At 40.3% G+C, this 14,966-nt stretch overlaps 2 protein-coding genes across 3 annotated transcripts in view; both read right to left on the reverse strand.

Annotated features, from left to right (window-relative positions):
• The window catches only part of MRPS6 (mitochondrial ribosomal protein S6), a 46,515-nt gene that overhangs the window by 18,762 nt on the left and 12,787 nt on the right, over positions 1-14,966 (reverse strand). The gene's annotated exons all lie outside the window — the stretch shown is intronic.
• On the reverse strand, positions 10,880-13,631 carry SLC5A3 (solute carrier family 5 member 3). 2 transcript variants are annotated; one of them, XM_059827119.1, is made up of 2 exons: positions 12,510-13,631; positions 10,880-12,401 (listed from the first exon to the last, which is right to left on the reverse strand). In XM_059827119.1, the coding sequence occupies exons 1-2, from the start codon at positions 13,481-13,483 to the stop codon at positions 11,342-11,344; spliced, it is 2,034 nt and encodes a 677-aa protein (XP_059683102.1). In that variant the 5' UTR covers positions 13,484-13,631; the 3' UTR covers positions 10,880-11,341. The 2 variants fall into 2 exon arrangements, with proteins under 2 accessions (XP_059683102.1, XP_009816114.2); XM_009817812.2 differs by having other exon boundaries at positions 10,880-13,631.

Consider the following 14,966-nt stretch of genomic DNA (forward strand, 5'->3'; position numbering starts at 1 on the left):
TAAAAACGGTAGATCAAGCAAACAGAAGATGTGGGAGCCATGCTGCACCCCTGCTAAAAACGGCCTGCATGTGACCAATGAGCGCAATCGGGATGTCCGGAAACTCAGCAACAAAAATGTGAGGACTCTGGACACCTGCCTGGAAGTTCGGACCCGGGCAGGGATGGGGTGGGATCGGTCTAGGGAAAGCTGGACATAGAGCAGCACTAGGTAGGGACAGAGGTTTCTGTAACTACGACAGCACAATTTTCCCCGTTACAGAATAAGGAACAAATGGGAGAAACCCAGGTGCTCCAGAACGTGATAGCCGTTTCGTATTTCCATCAAACATTGATTGAACAAAAAGGCGTGATACTATTTTAGAAATGGATTTGGCAAATAGCGAGAAAGTTATAGAAGGCAAGTCACCAAAAATAAGTTTGGGGGAGTGATCAAAATTAACTCAGTGTGAATTAAAAATAACACCCCATCCTCAAAACAGATCTTTAATTAGCATTTTAATGGGGTATAAGCCAAGAACTAGCAACTTCACCTGATGCGAATATGAAGCCCAGGGACTTGGATGCAGAGGAAGTAACAACTTTTAAATTCAAAGTGATGCTAGTGTCTCTTCTGTTCCAAAATCCACCTTTCTTCTTCAAACAATCTAAATTCCACAGTATTTTTTTTTAACTCAAAATTTAAGATCAAAGGAAATTATTAAAGGTAAGAAACTGAGCTAAAAACCAAGCAATACAAGTACCCTATAAATACCAAGTCACAGTGAAATTAACACATCAGTCTCAACACTGAACATAGCTGAACTGAATACATTTTAGAGTGTTGATACTCTTGGTCATTTCTAAAATGAACTCTAGAAGGTGTCTTGTAAGTCTGACGTAAACAGCGACCAAATCCTGCATGATTCAGGGCCACTTCAAGGGTTTATTACTGGAAACAGTTAACATAACAATTGGCCACAACCTCAGAATCAATTAAACACCTTCCTTAAAACTCCATTTAGAAACTTAACCCTCCTTCTCTACCACAACAAACTATAATATGGACTTCAATGTAACACTCCTGGTCAACTTAAGTCTACTTATCAGAAACTTGCTAAGACCAAGCTTACCAGAAATTACAATTAAGTTTTGTTGCTCCCATGACTTTTAGATATGAATATATTTCATTTATGTATTTATTAAGCTTAAATAATCAAAAGTGAAAAGGAAAAAAAAAAAAGAGCATGGAGGAGTTATTTTCAAACACCTTTTCTCCCTGGCCTTCAAAATGCATGCGCGCACACACGCGCACACACACACACAATTCCTGTTGTTTCCACATCCGTTGTGTTTAAGATGAAAAGTAGAAGACATTCCAATGAAGAGAACAAAAAGATAACAGCAGGAGCAGAGAAAGGGGAAGGTGAGAGGAAAGGAAGTCTTCTCCAATCTTGTGATACAGAAGCTGGAACAACAGTCAAGAAGCCAGTGCTTCTTTCACCATCTCCATACTTCCTACTGGTAAACCTCTTCTGATAACATTGTGAGGGGATAAGTGGCTGCCGTTTGCCAATTCAGGTCATCAATTCCTCTCCCCAAAGCAATGAGCTGCCAGTTTTAAGATACCCTGGAACTTCTTCTGACTCTCTCCCCCACCCCCTTTTCTGACTTCTCAAAACTGTCTCTCAAGCGTTTGAACTGCAATTGCCCAGTCTCATGGATCCACCTTCAGAAGATCCTGAAATAAGCAAAATGTAAAGCCAGACTTAACTGTGCAGCCTAGTCTAATCAAGATCTGCATCGAGTCATCCTTAGACAAGTTTAAAAAAGAAATCCTATGCATGACAGTATTTTTAGATGTATTCAGGATTTTAACCACCACAGAGAGCAGAAGTTTTGCTCTTTCTTCCTCCCCATCTTCCAAGATTACAGCTGACTTACAGTTTACTGCTTTCTTGAGAAAGCTGGTTATGCCTCCCCTGGATAAGAGTTCTTTTGGTGCAATTTTACCTAGTAAGATGTTTAATATGACATAATTCCTATGACAACAGGCTGTGGATGAAAATTAATGCAACCAACCATTCATACAACCCAGCACCAGAATTAAGTTGGAACTTAAGTTTGGAAGCTTACTTCTCAAGAATGTTACCTCTACTATCAAATTTCTCAAGACAAGACTAATTTTAAGTAAGAACTTTAATTCTGGATAAGATCTCTATTCTCAAATAAGCTCTTTCTTTCAGTCTCTCACCTCCAACTCAGCCTTGTTTCCATCTCCATACACTGCATGTATGGCTCCCCTAGTATTTTCTCTCATCAACTTATTTTAAGCTTTTCTATTCACCCACATATTTAACACCAGGTTGGAAGACTTACAGACACTGACAGAAAGGGTCCAAAAGTGACAGCTGCTATTCCAAGGTAAGCTGAAGCCCATCATCCCCTTGCTCCAAGTATTACACAGGAAAAGGCTGCCTGAATGCACAGCTAATCACTCCTTCAGCTGCCTGGCACCTCCAATCACCAGCTTCTGCACAAGTTGGGGAAGGGACACAAATCAAACCACCGTCATGCTGCTGCTGTTACTGTTTGCTTCCCTGGATGCTTCAGGGACAAAGTCAGTGGTATTGAGAAGGGCTTCGGTGCACTGGAAGCAGTACACAACATGACCAGAGTTCACAACTCAAGTCTCCTCCCTGCCATGCGATATTGAGCCTGGTACTTTTCCCTGCAGGCAACAGCCCACTTACGGCACACGTGCAGGCAGCTCTGAACCTGCAGAGGTTCTGCCAATGTAATTGCTCTGGGCACGTTCAGCATTCTCCAAATCAGCTTTCACACCTCTGTAACTGGAGGAAATCTGCACAGCAGCAAACAAAACTGGCACTGCATGGCTTCCAGAAGACAAACACTAGTTTGGTTGATAGTCACAGCTGCAAAGGACAAATACAGTTAATTTTTTACATTGTCTGGATTGGAGGCATGCAGCTTCAGAGTGCCAGCAACAGTCCAACCTTCGGAGAAATACCTGCAACTGTCCAAAGCATCCATTGTAGCAGTTAGGTGCCAGGATATATTCCAACCAAGTCCCCAGCACTCCAGACCTAGGGTGTACCACTAGCACCATCCAGACTACTCTAAGCCACTGAAGAGCTCCCTTCGATGAGAGAAATCTTTTAGGAACCAGATCTCTAGTCCTCAACACATAGCTGCTATACCCATCACGCACATCCTTACTGCCATAGAACAAAGAAAAGTCAGGACTAAGAAAAAAATGAACATAGTTAGTAAAAAACTTTATAAAGAGTGTGTGAGGATGATAGCTATAATTTTTACATCCTCACGCTTTTGCAGAGCAGTAACTATCTTTGGCTCTGAATCAGAATAGTGTTTAGGGTGGAAGTTGCATTGTTTTGACCAAATGGTGTGCACAAGTGAAAGTGAACCTTGGCAATTTCTTGCGTAAATTCTCCTGTGCACTACAGCATATATACTGGGATACTCAAATCTTACAAAACAAGTTTCACGGTTCAGATAAGTATTAAAAATAGTTGCTGACAAGTTTAAGGGTTATCAGCATCACAACCATAAAGCCAAATTGTCACTTTATTCCTATCAGGCTACGAACACCTCAAAAAAACATCAAAAGAGAAAATCACTAAGTACAACCCAATTAAACGTGCTTGCTAGACAGGCAGGAAGAAATCAGAGCTGCAGCCTCCTGGCGGGTTCACTTGCCTAGCACAAGAACAAGTACAAGACAAACTGAGACAGCTACATCCAAGGAGGCAGAGTTCACTTCAGAGCCAACAGACAGAGTACTCATTACCACCATCTCCTTGGGCTCTTCCAGTGAACCCTTAAAATAAATGCTGCTGCAGCATTTATTGAACCTGCCCACAGCTTGCCTGGGCCAGGACTCCACACCCAAAGCAGCATTAAAGTCTCAGGTATCAGTAAATTAGGGATTGATGGAGTCTTTGCTAACTAATACAAATGGAACCAGCTGGTGACAAAGAGGCTTCTTGAGCTTCTTTTAAAATCAATGAAATGGAAAGCTGCTCACTGAATAGAGAATCACCTAATACTAATTAGATAACCAATAAATTAACAGCTAACTAATAAAAACACAGGAGTCCCACTCCCTCCTGGAAATCACAAATCCAAACCAACTCTGCAGGCTGGAAGCTCTGCTTATTTTTCATCCCAAATCCAAAGTTTCCTCTCCAATTATGTTTTGTACCCTTTCCATCAACCACCAAGAGCTTCCACTTTTCTTTTAAAACACAGCAGCAAAAGAAGAGACTAGCAAGAATAATTTTGATGAATGAAGCATTTCCTCTGCAGCTGAAAATCTGCTTTTAGTGTCCTTCCCACATTTTTTGTCAACATACTCATCTCTCAAAGGACATCTTCATCCCCAATCCACAGGTGATTAATCACCAGGCCTGCCCCCCTCCTTGCTGAACTGTCACCACTGGACAGCAAAGTCATGATTCATACCATGCTTTCCCTGGCTATTAGTTGAAATAATTGAACTAATTATTCAACTAGTTATTCGTTAATTATTCAATTAGGGGGAGGGATGAGGGGGAGAGGGAAGTGGAAAACTCATGTTGGTCTCTGCTTCCAGAACAGTGTTGGCATTTTAATGTTTTTCAAATAATAATCATGAGAAGGTATCCTTTCCTCCCCAAAGGCAGCTATCTAAGCACTGACGACTACAAGCTGTAACTGCTTCCTACAAGGGAGAAGACAGCATCACACACACCATTCTCAGATTCAGAGCATGACTGCTGGCTCAGGCTCCTTGGAGGACTTGGGCACCAGGACCAATTTCTAGATCGCAGTCAGAAATAAACACAAGACAGACACTGAGGCATCCAGGCTGGGGCAGTCCCAGAGGGATAGCACAGCACAACTGGAGGTATTTAAGGACACTCCAGAATCAAGTAAGAAGGTGCCTGTCCCACTCAAGAATTGGTTAAGCAGCAGCTGAACAGAGCATTTAAAGAAAAAAAAATAAAAAACCCATGAAATTTTGCACAATATCCAACAAGGCTGCCCTGCTAAACGAGGGTTTACCCATATTTTGTTCTGCATGCAAGCTGCGGCTCTGCAGGGTGCTTCAGGTGGCTAGCCTTGCCCTGCCAGCATCCTGAGCTTCAGCTCATAGAAAGATCAGTCAAGCCCACCCATAGCCCCACCTCCCCACAGCATGAATCAGCCTTAAGTTTTGCAGCCAAACTCCGCAACCAATTTTTGGATCCTTAAGTTCTTGCAGTTTTAAAGAATCTAGTTTGTTGGGGTGGTTTTTTTACTTCTCTAACCAAATGCCTGCTTCAAGAGGTCTGCCTTTTAATAATGGGGGCAAAACTAGAAATATCTTTATATATACAAGGATGCAACGCTTACTACAAGTAAGGATGGGTATGACGTAATTATGGACAAGTTCTCCAAAACGGCTTCACAAATATCTATTCTGGTTTGGGTTTTTTTTCTCTATTTTTATTGAAACTTTGTACAGAAGTTTTAAACATTTCCATACAATACTTTTAGACAGGACAAAATGCCATGGTAAAGGAATGTAAACTGCAAGAAACACAGTCTGAAGTATCCAAATACTCTCTAATAAGAGTTTTAGTTTGAAGACTAATGCAGTAGGCAAAATAATATGCATACAGTATACTATACAAAGAACAGTATACACAGGGCCAGCAACGCTAACTATGAAAATTTTGCATCAGATTTACTTCAAAGATTTATAGCAATATGATAATTCTATACACTAGACCAAAATTAATTTATCATACATCGTTTCTATGACAAAAAGCTTGTCATTATGGACAGTAGCAACTTACAATATAATTAAGCTGTATTAATCTCATTAACACTTCTAAATCTATATTCCTACTACAATAAATTTTTTCAGTATATTGTCTTATAAGATCTTAACAGACCTTTAAATAACACTTTACCAAAAGAGACCTGGATCCATTATAGTGATCTTATCTACATGCCCATTTGGCTTATTTAAAAAAACAAAAACAAGGGACAAGGAAAAAGGCAAGTTTCAAATGCTATATGATATCATTTGGTTTTGGTCTGAAATGTATTTTAGTTGAATAGTTAAAAAAACAAAAAGGCAGTTCATTAACTGGTATTTTATATAAAATCTGCAGAAAAATACAATAGCAACAAAAACCAAAAATACTTCACAGATATCTAAAAAAACATTATATCAGAGATACAAGGTAAAGCAGCATCACTTTGACACTGTGCTTTAAAAATAACATGAATGAAGAGACTGCTCTAGTGATATTAGAAAATTTGCTTTCTTCTTGAAGAAGACTACTAACATTTTGCACAGCAACTATTTTTATAACCACCTCATTTAAAAACGTGTATTCATAGACACAGAGAATTGTCATATCATTACCATTTTTGCTCAAAGTGTCTGACTTTACACAGTGAAACTGATAATGCTAAGTGTCACCAGATGTCACTATACCATGAATTCAATATTAGAACAGAAGTGAAGCAAATGCCTTTAAACCAACACCATAAAAGAAATAATAGAAAGTGTTTTGTAAACAAAACAAAGCACTTTGCAAAACAAGAGAGTTCAGAGATCTCACAGTGAAATCAGAAATCCTAATTATATATGTTTACATTCTAGGACTACTCTTTACCTTAGGCCAATTAAAGCACATTAAACCATTTAATTATATACAAACATTTTCTTAAAAAAAAATTTAAAACATTGCACACAAGTCTGCTTTTTAACATCACATAACAAGGTTAGTTTTATTTCCAAAACAATTACATTTAAGGGCACAGAACATACAGAATACCAAATTAACAGATGAGTGTGTTTGCTTCGCTATACATGCTAAATCCAAAGACTTCCTCAAGAAAGCTAGAGCTTAGCAACTCTAACTTCTTCCATGTATCCTGACCTCTGAGAGGGAACATCTCCCAACACCTCCTTTATCTTAGGATTTAAAAAAATATATATATAAAAAAAATAAAGCTGTACGTTTTAAAGTTGTTAGCATCTTCTGCTTTAAGTGTTTGTGCAGAGATCCTTTGATGGCTCTGCCCACTTCACTGTAACCTTGTGGGAAATCCTTTTCACTACTCAGTTACAGTAGTCTCATGACTTGCATCAGAAGTCTCATGCTGGCCCTTCTGGGATTAGGGTGGAAAGGGGAACACAGACGTGGAGAAGTAGAAAATACACAAGCAGTATATTGAAGGCCATTTTAATTTCTTACAATCTCTCACCATTTCCTTTCAGGTATTAGTAAAAGCTAGCAGGAAAAAAATAACAAAACCAAAAAAACCCCAAACAAACTCAAACTTTGGCAGAGAATAGCATCAAATCATTGATTTGAAAAAAAAAATTAAATAAGAATAGGCTCCCAGAATGTACTCTTAAGTTCTCAAGAAGCCTCTTCCTTTTTTATTTACTTTTTTAAATAAAAGGCTTCTAACAAATTTCTGGGAGAAAATTAAAATATCTTAACAGAAAAATAAGTTAAGGGAAATAACAACAAAAAAAGGTGTCATTCCAAAATAAGTTTTTCAAGACTGTCACTCTAAGCTCAAGGCAATAAATAAACCAATCGTTGCGAGACAAAAGCACGTGTCCTCCTGGATCTACCCCTGGCATGACTACCCAGTCCCACCAAGGAGGAGGCCAGGCACTAAAATTTATGGAACCGATTGTCCATTATGGGAGACACTTTTGTAGTTTTACTGGACCAAAAAGTTGGTGTTTAAACTAAAACATATTAACCTGGGTTAACATCTCTTCCACGTAGATCACGATCAGAAGATTAGCAAAGGCATGTTTACGCTATAAAAAAACCCCTCAAGCAATTTCTTATACAAAGGTCCATAACACAGGGCAAGGTACTTGCTCACCAATAGACAGTTTGCTTGAAGCCTGATAATAATTTTTTTTTTCTTCCTAATAAAGGCCTTTTCTTAAGTGGTTATATGCAGCAAAGAACATTAGCAAGTTCTACAACCTCTAAGACATGAAAACAGAATACTGCTGAAGAGGCCAGCATTAGGCAGAGAGTAGCATAGAAACACATTTTTAAACGACTTAAGAGAAAAAGCACTGGAGAAATAATTTGCTTAAAAGCTTCTTCACAATAACAGGTCTAAAGATGGGGAGAATGCAAAGTATTACTTTTTTAAGATCCCGACTGACTGCCAATTACCACTGTGATTAATGCGGCAACTTCGTAGTTTAGCAAAAGGAAGAATACATTAACTGGGAGATGGAGTATCACAGATTCAACAGTCAAAGGCTGCACCGTACATTTGTGAAGGATTGTAACTCCCTACCACAGTCACAAGATAATTTCACCATGGATCTGACCGTAGTTATACTGCACAGGATACAGGCATCCTGTGTATTAACTTACTAACTCTTTAAATAGCGTTCTCTTTAAATAGCAAATGACTTGGGGGGAGGAGGGGAGAAGAGAGGAGGAAAAACAAGCTGGGAAAAGCCATTATAAGCAAACCACTCTTCAGGTGGCAACAAAAGCCATGCCTTCAGCTTCATAACCACGTAAGGCACCCTGGGAAAAAGCAAGCACAAATGAAGCAATGGCAGCCAAGCAAAAGGGTCCCTGAGCTAACCTGGCTTCACAGGTTAGGTGGCAATGCATTTGTTAATATTGAGAGCAAAGAGGACCAGTCTGGAAAATGCAAGTACCAGTCACTGATAGAAAGACACGCCGAGTTATAAGGGACAGTGCCTGGTACAGGAGTCTGTCTTTCCCTGTGCCAAATTAGGCAGATCCCAGCCTTTTCAAGAAGATATTGTTGGACTGAGACTTATCTTTACCCTCCACAAGTTGTTATTTTTCATCCCACTAAGATCAAATTTTGCCCTAGATTACTTTATCCTGTGTAGAAACAATTAACTATGTTAGTACCGTCCTTCCCAACTCAGCCCACTAATAGATTAACTTGAGATGCCATTAATGTATTTCACATATTATAATTTTACATTAAAAAGGATTTAAAATATTTTTCTGAACAAAGCCAGCCACACAAACCGTAAGAAGATGTGCCTTGTCACACTGGTATTAACATCAAGACTCAAATATGATAACTCTCCTCTTCTACATATATTGCAACACCGCTCCTACACTTACTACTGTATTTCCAGTTAGTCTACTTTCCAGCAGCAACAACTAAACAAAGCGGAGAAAGGTGGGACATCTTGGCCTCTGTTTAAAGTCTTGGAATTAATGGGATTCAATTGATTTAAAAACAAAAACAGAACAAAAAACCCAACAAAAACTGAAGTCAATAATTTTATCTGAAAATATGTATTGTACACACCATACTACTAAGAGCTATTTGGACAGCCTGCAGCTTACGGCACCACTGTACTGGAAAGCAAACTTTCTCCAGCAGCCAATGGCAGGATTAACCCAAATTTCATCTCTACAGAACTATTTCATCCATAGGGATTGGTTCTTGTTTGTATTATTAAATTATACTGTGCCAAGGAAACATTTCTGGACCCTTGAATTGATGTTGTTGAATTGTCAGCATGGTCCCTTAGACCATTTTTGGCCCAGCCAGTTCAAACAATTCCCTAGATGAGCTAAGAAGCAAAGAAAACTGGAGGAATTATTTTCACAGCAAGCCTGGATATGACCACTCTGTCCTGGAGGGTAAGGGAGTTCAATACTACAAGGGCAACCACAGACTGTCAGCTGGCCTCTGCACCCAAAAACAGGCCCTGACTTGGTTTAGCGTAAGGGCAAGAGCACCCAGGATGGCTCCTGGTGTTCCCCTGCTGTACCAAGGGGTAACTAGACCGAGCTCTGCAACCTTTTGGTCTGCTGAGCTCCACCGATTTTCTGCACACACATGTCCTCCACACCTGGAAACTGTTCATCCCTGCCTTGGGCATCCATCCTTCGGGAGAAAAGAACCTCAGCATCTTGAGACCTACTGATTGTCTGGGAAAAGTTTCACTTTTTTTTTTTTTTGAAGAATCGTTAAGAGCAGACCTCAATTGCCAACACAGATTACAACTGCATGCGCTCCTTATCTCCTGGCACAGAATCCCTTAGGAGTCAGTCCTTAAAAAAGGAAGGTTTGACAGGGTGAAAGGCGAAGTGGGAGAAGACACAAGGCAAAAGGACTCTGGAAAAGACCACTTCCACTTCTTTCCCCCCACTTCCCCTTCCTCTTGTCTCCCCACTTGTTTTTCTCCCCTTACAGACTCAGTATGCAGCAGTGGAAAGGCTACAGAGTATTTCCTTCTAGACATACACAGCAGAGGAGAAGAGTTATTTTTCAGTGTGCTCACAAAACTGAAGACATGCGAAGTCTCGTATTTCTCTTTTTCCCATGTGGTAGAACCTACATACAATTTTTTCCTTCAAAAAAAAGCTAACCCTAATTATGTCTTAAAGGTTTGAGGACTGAGGAGGCTGAATATATACTCTTCTATTTCAATATACTACAAAACACAAATAAAGAGTATTTCTTTTTTTCCTTTTCCCCTCTCCTCCACTGCCAGTTTGTCATCACCAGGCTGGGGGTTTCCCCCACCCTGGCCTTTTTTTTTTTTTTTAAATACAGCAGCTTTTCAGTAATGGAATTTACAGTGGATAAAATCGAAAGACAAAAATTCTCTTACAGAGGGAAAAAAGATAGAAAGCTACTAACAGCTATTATGTTTTAAGTGCTACAAGATGAGACAAAATACCATCCTGTTGTTGCTATAAGAGAAATGAAAAACTAAAAAAAAACTAGAAGCAGTGAGCAAAATTAAAAAGTGCTAAGTTGGCAAGGTAATATAGCTATGTTACAAAGAACGACTACACAACAATGTGCATCGCAGCCTTAAATTTAAAAAAAAATAATCTTTCAACACAGCTTTAATCATTTAGATTTTACACATCGGCAAATGATTACTTGTTATCTGCACCCTAATGCTGCCTGAGCTCTGTAACTGCCTGACTTCAGACACAGCCACCTGCCTGCCTTTGGTATATTTATACATGTATACATGGAAAAAACAAAAGTTTAGTACTGCAAATGGGGGGGGGAGGGGGAAGCCAAAGGGAAAAAAGAAAAAGACACCACACAACACATTCTGCCTTAAGCAGAGATAGGACAACATGTCTCAAATGGTCTCTAAATGGGCTAAAGTTGAGTTGATCTTACAATTATAGCGTAAACAATGCCTGGGTTGCAGTTATTTGAAAAGAAAAACAAAACAAGCAAACAAAAAAAACACAAACGTAATCTCCAGAGACCTGTATCAACTTCTGTATGTTTAGCCATACCCTTAAAAGTTCACTATTCACTCACAAAGAGAAATAGACAAACATGAATATTCCAAGCGAACAGACACAGACCAGTCCAGTATTTAGTAATAGTTTAACTTTTGGAGTCTCTTCCAGCATTTGTAAACAAACAGTCTCTTCCTCAATCTCCCGAAGAGCTCTCTTGTTCATGTTTTTACTTTTAAAGCCACAGAACCAATCTATGAATTTCAAATGTCTCTCTCTATCATCAGTCTCTTCCTCATGCTTTTTCTCCCCCATCAAAGCTGCTTGTCCGTTCGAATAACAATCAACTGGTGTCTCGACTTCAGAGTGACTCACAGAAATCACTGGGTTGCTGTCATCTCTGCAAGTAACCAGAAGATTGATATCCTCCGGCTTAATATTTTTAATATTTTCTTCCGATTTGCCATTTGGAATGATATGGTTAGCGTTTTCATTGCACTTGAAGATCCTCTTCTCTTGCACTTTGTACAGCTCCCCCTTTGCGGCATTCTCTTTTACATTCCTGTTTTTCACGGCCCAGAAAGTGGTTGTCCGAACCTGCTCCTTCGTAGGCGGAGGCGTGAGGAGGCTTACTACAAAGGTCACAATCCCAGTGATCCAGAACAGAGCTGTCGCAACATACATGTAATGGATGTTTTTGATAAAGCTTGGCCTAGTATCCGGCTGGTTGCACTCCGGAGCACGATAGATAAACGCCAGTATCAACCGTACCGCTCCAAGAACAAACCCAGCCATTCCACCATAGAAAGCCCCCTGCTCATTGCAACGCTTCCAAAAGATACCCATAAGAAACAGAGCAGCCACCGGTGGGGTCAAATAGTCCGCTACCTCTTGAATATAAAGGTACATCTGACCACCTTGCATTTCTACTATTATCGGGACCCAGGCAATGCTTATAACTACCATGAACGCAACAAAGACTCTTCCTACAATCATCAGTTCTCTAGACGTCGCGCTCTTCCGAATGAGTTTGTAGACATCAAGCGTGAATATGGTACTGGCACTGTTGAATATCGAGTCCAAGTCACTCATCAGTGCAGCGATCATCACAGCCATCATCAGTCCCCGCAGACCAACCGGCACAAGTTTCATCACCAAACGTGGGTAGGCAATGTTAGAGCATCCAGCTCTGCTCCCGCAGACTTGAAAACAGTGTTCCGGATTAATGCAGGCGATATCATCTGCAAAGAGTATTCGTGAAATCATCCCTGGGACAACTATAATAAACATTGGCAGCAACTTTAAGAAGCCTGCCATCAAAGTGGATCCTTTGGCATGAGCAATGTTTTTTGCAGCTAAAACTCTCTGAACTATGACTTGATCAGCACACCAGTACCAGACAGAAGCTGGGGTCTGTCCCAACAGAAATCCAGGCCAGGGAATATCTTCATCTGTTGGCTCGCGCAACATTTTAAGAGCATCAGGCTTTGGGTCGACATTGCAGGAATTGGTATTGGAAATGTTGTACGTTAACAAGATAGATGTAATATTTGGTGACGCTAACATGTACCTTCTTTTAACTTCTTCAAACCCACCAACCTCCGTAATACTTATGATCATAAGTGTGAGGGCACCAATAATCATAAGCAGAGCTTGAAGGGTGTCTGTGTAGATGACAGCCACAAGACCTCCAGTCACAGTCAACAGTGCAGTCATTCCAATAAGGAGGATAACTGACAAATAGAGGTTCCAACCTAGTGATTCTTGAATAAAAAGCGCCCCTGAATACAAGTCAACCGAGAGTTTGGTGAAGATATAAAGAATTAGAGACAATGCTGCAAAATATATTTGAATTCTATGCCCTCCAAAACGCTTGGACAAGTATTCAGGCATGGTGTATACTCCCGACCGGATGTAGACTGGGACGAAGACCCATCCTAAAAGCTGCAAAAGCATTAAGGCGTTGAATTCCCATGCACCTACTGCAAATCCACTTGCCGCTCCAGATCCTGCGAGCCCAATGAAATGTTCACTTCCAATATTGCTCACAAATAAAGATGCACCAATAGCTACCCAGGTCATAGAACGCCCTGCCAAAAAGTAGCCACTTACGGTGCTCCGATTGTATTTCCACATGGCAAAAAAACCTATGCACATTACAAGCACGAAGTACAGTGCCACAATGGCAATGTCTGCTGTTTCCAAAGAAGCCCTCATTTTTGTAAACAAAATGACTTCGCACAGCTGACGTCCACTTCTCGCCCCCCAGCAAACGTCTTTTAAGCAACACGTGAACCAGTTAACATATATCAACACTGTGGATCAAATTCTTTGTCCCTTGGTTTGCTGTCCTGATGCTGGTGGTTGTGGTACATTTACTTTCTCCGCTTCTCAAATGGAAATTTGGAACTTAGCACGCACTTTTAATCCACATTCCACAAGAGCATCAGCCTTAACTCAGTTGATGTAGGAGAAATTCTTAGTTGCAGCTAAGTTTAGTGAGGCCTACTGTACCAACCCTGCAAGGCAGCAAAGACAAAAGACAAAGATTGAATTAGAGAAGAATTTCATGAAGTAATGAGAAAAAATTTGACGTCTAGTAAAACAATGACTGAACACCACAGATTTTTTTCCCCCTTATATTTCCTGCTGTATTTATGCAATCCATAATACACATAATTAAATATTTGTAGAACTATGTAGTAATGCCTTTTACAAGTCAACTTCAATGTTTACAAGTACCTTAAGGGACGCGGCAATTCTGGACTATTAAATGACCCAAATTCCCCAGAACAAGGCAAGGAACAGAAATACATCTTATTTTTCTTTACTTCAGAGTCTCACAAGTCTACTTCTCAAGCCACTAAACAGGCCTTCCTCTTTCAAGCAATCTTAGGAAAAAACAAAAAGCAATCCCTAAGGAGCGCTAACCTGGCTAGTCATTTCCTGTATTGCTCTAGCACTGCACCCCATAAATCTTGATAAATCCTGGCATCACATGTATGCACTTGAGACACCAGCTGGCTGCTAGAGCTAAAAATCAAAGTGAAGTCACAACACTGTCAAACAACAACATAAATTCAAGATCAGCTGGAGAATCAAGGTTATTCCACAGTTTTTAGACAAGCTTGCACCTGTCTGGTATACAGATGATCACAGGGTTGCATTTTACTCTGAGAGCTCTTCATATATATCCCATGTAATCTAAGTGAAGAAAAAAATCCCATTCAAGCAAGTGACAATAGCAAAACTACGCCTGACATCTGGCTTCAAGGTATTTCTGCCTGCCACGTGCTTTTTGATACCCACGCCTGCATGGTTTCAGGATTTTTTGGGAGCACCCTAGGCACAGGAGGGAGAACCAGATGGATTTTGGTAGCAGCCACAGTTGCCAGGATGCCAGGAAGCACTGTTCCCAGCACCGTCCATTTTTATCCAAGTACTAAGAGGACCACTAACATCCGATGTAGAAGGTTTTGAGGCAAAGCATACCCTGTCACTCTATTCCTGAACCCCCAATCACACCCAATTCTACCAAAGCAAATCAGGAAACAGGCACTCAAAGTGGAGGGAAGGGGATAATAAAAAGACTTGCTGGCAGACAACCAGACAGGTGGGAAAGGAAGGAGCATTGAAGCTCTGCCACGGAGACAGGATGCTCCTATCTCCTATTTATGCCTTGGGAGGTATCATTTACCTA

This window comes from Gavia stellata, chromosome 1, assembly GCF_030936135.1.
Source record: "Gavia stellata isolate bGavSte3 chromosome 1, bGavSte3.hap2, whole genome shotgun sequence".
NCBI lineage: Eukaryota > Metazoa > Chordata > Aves > Gaviiformes > Gaviidae > Gavia > Gavia stellata.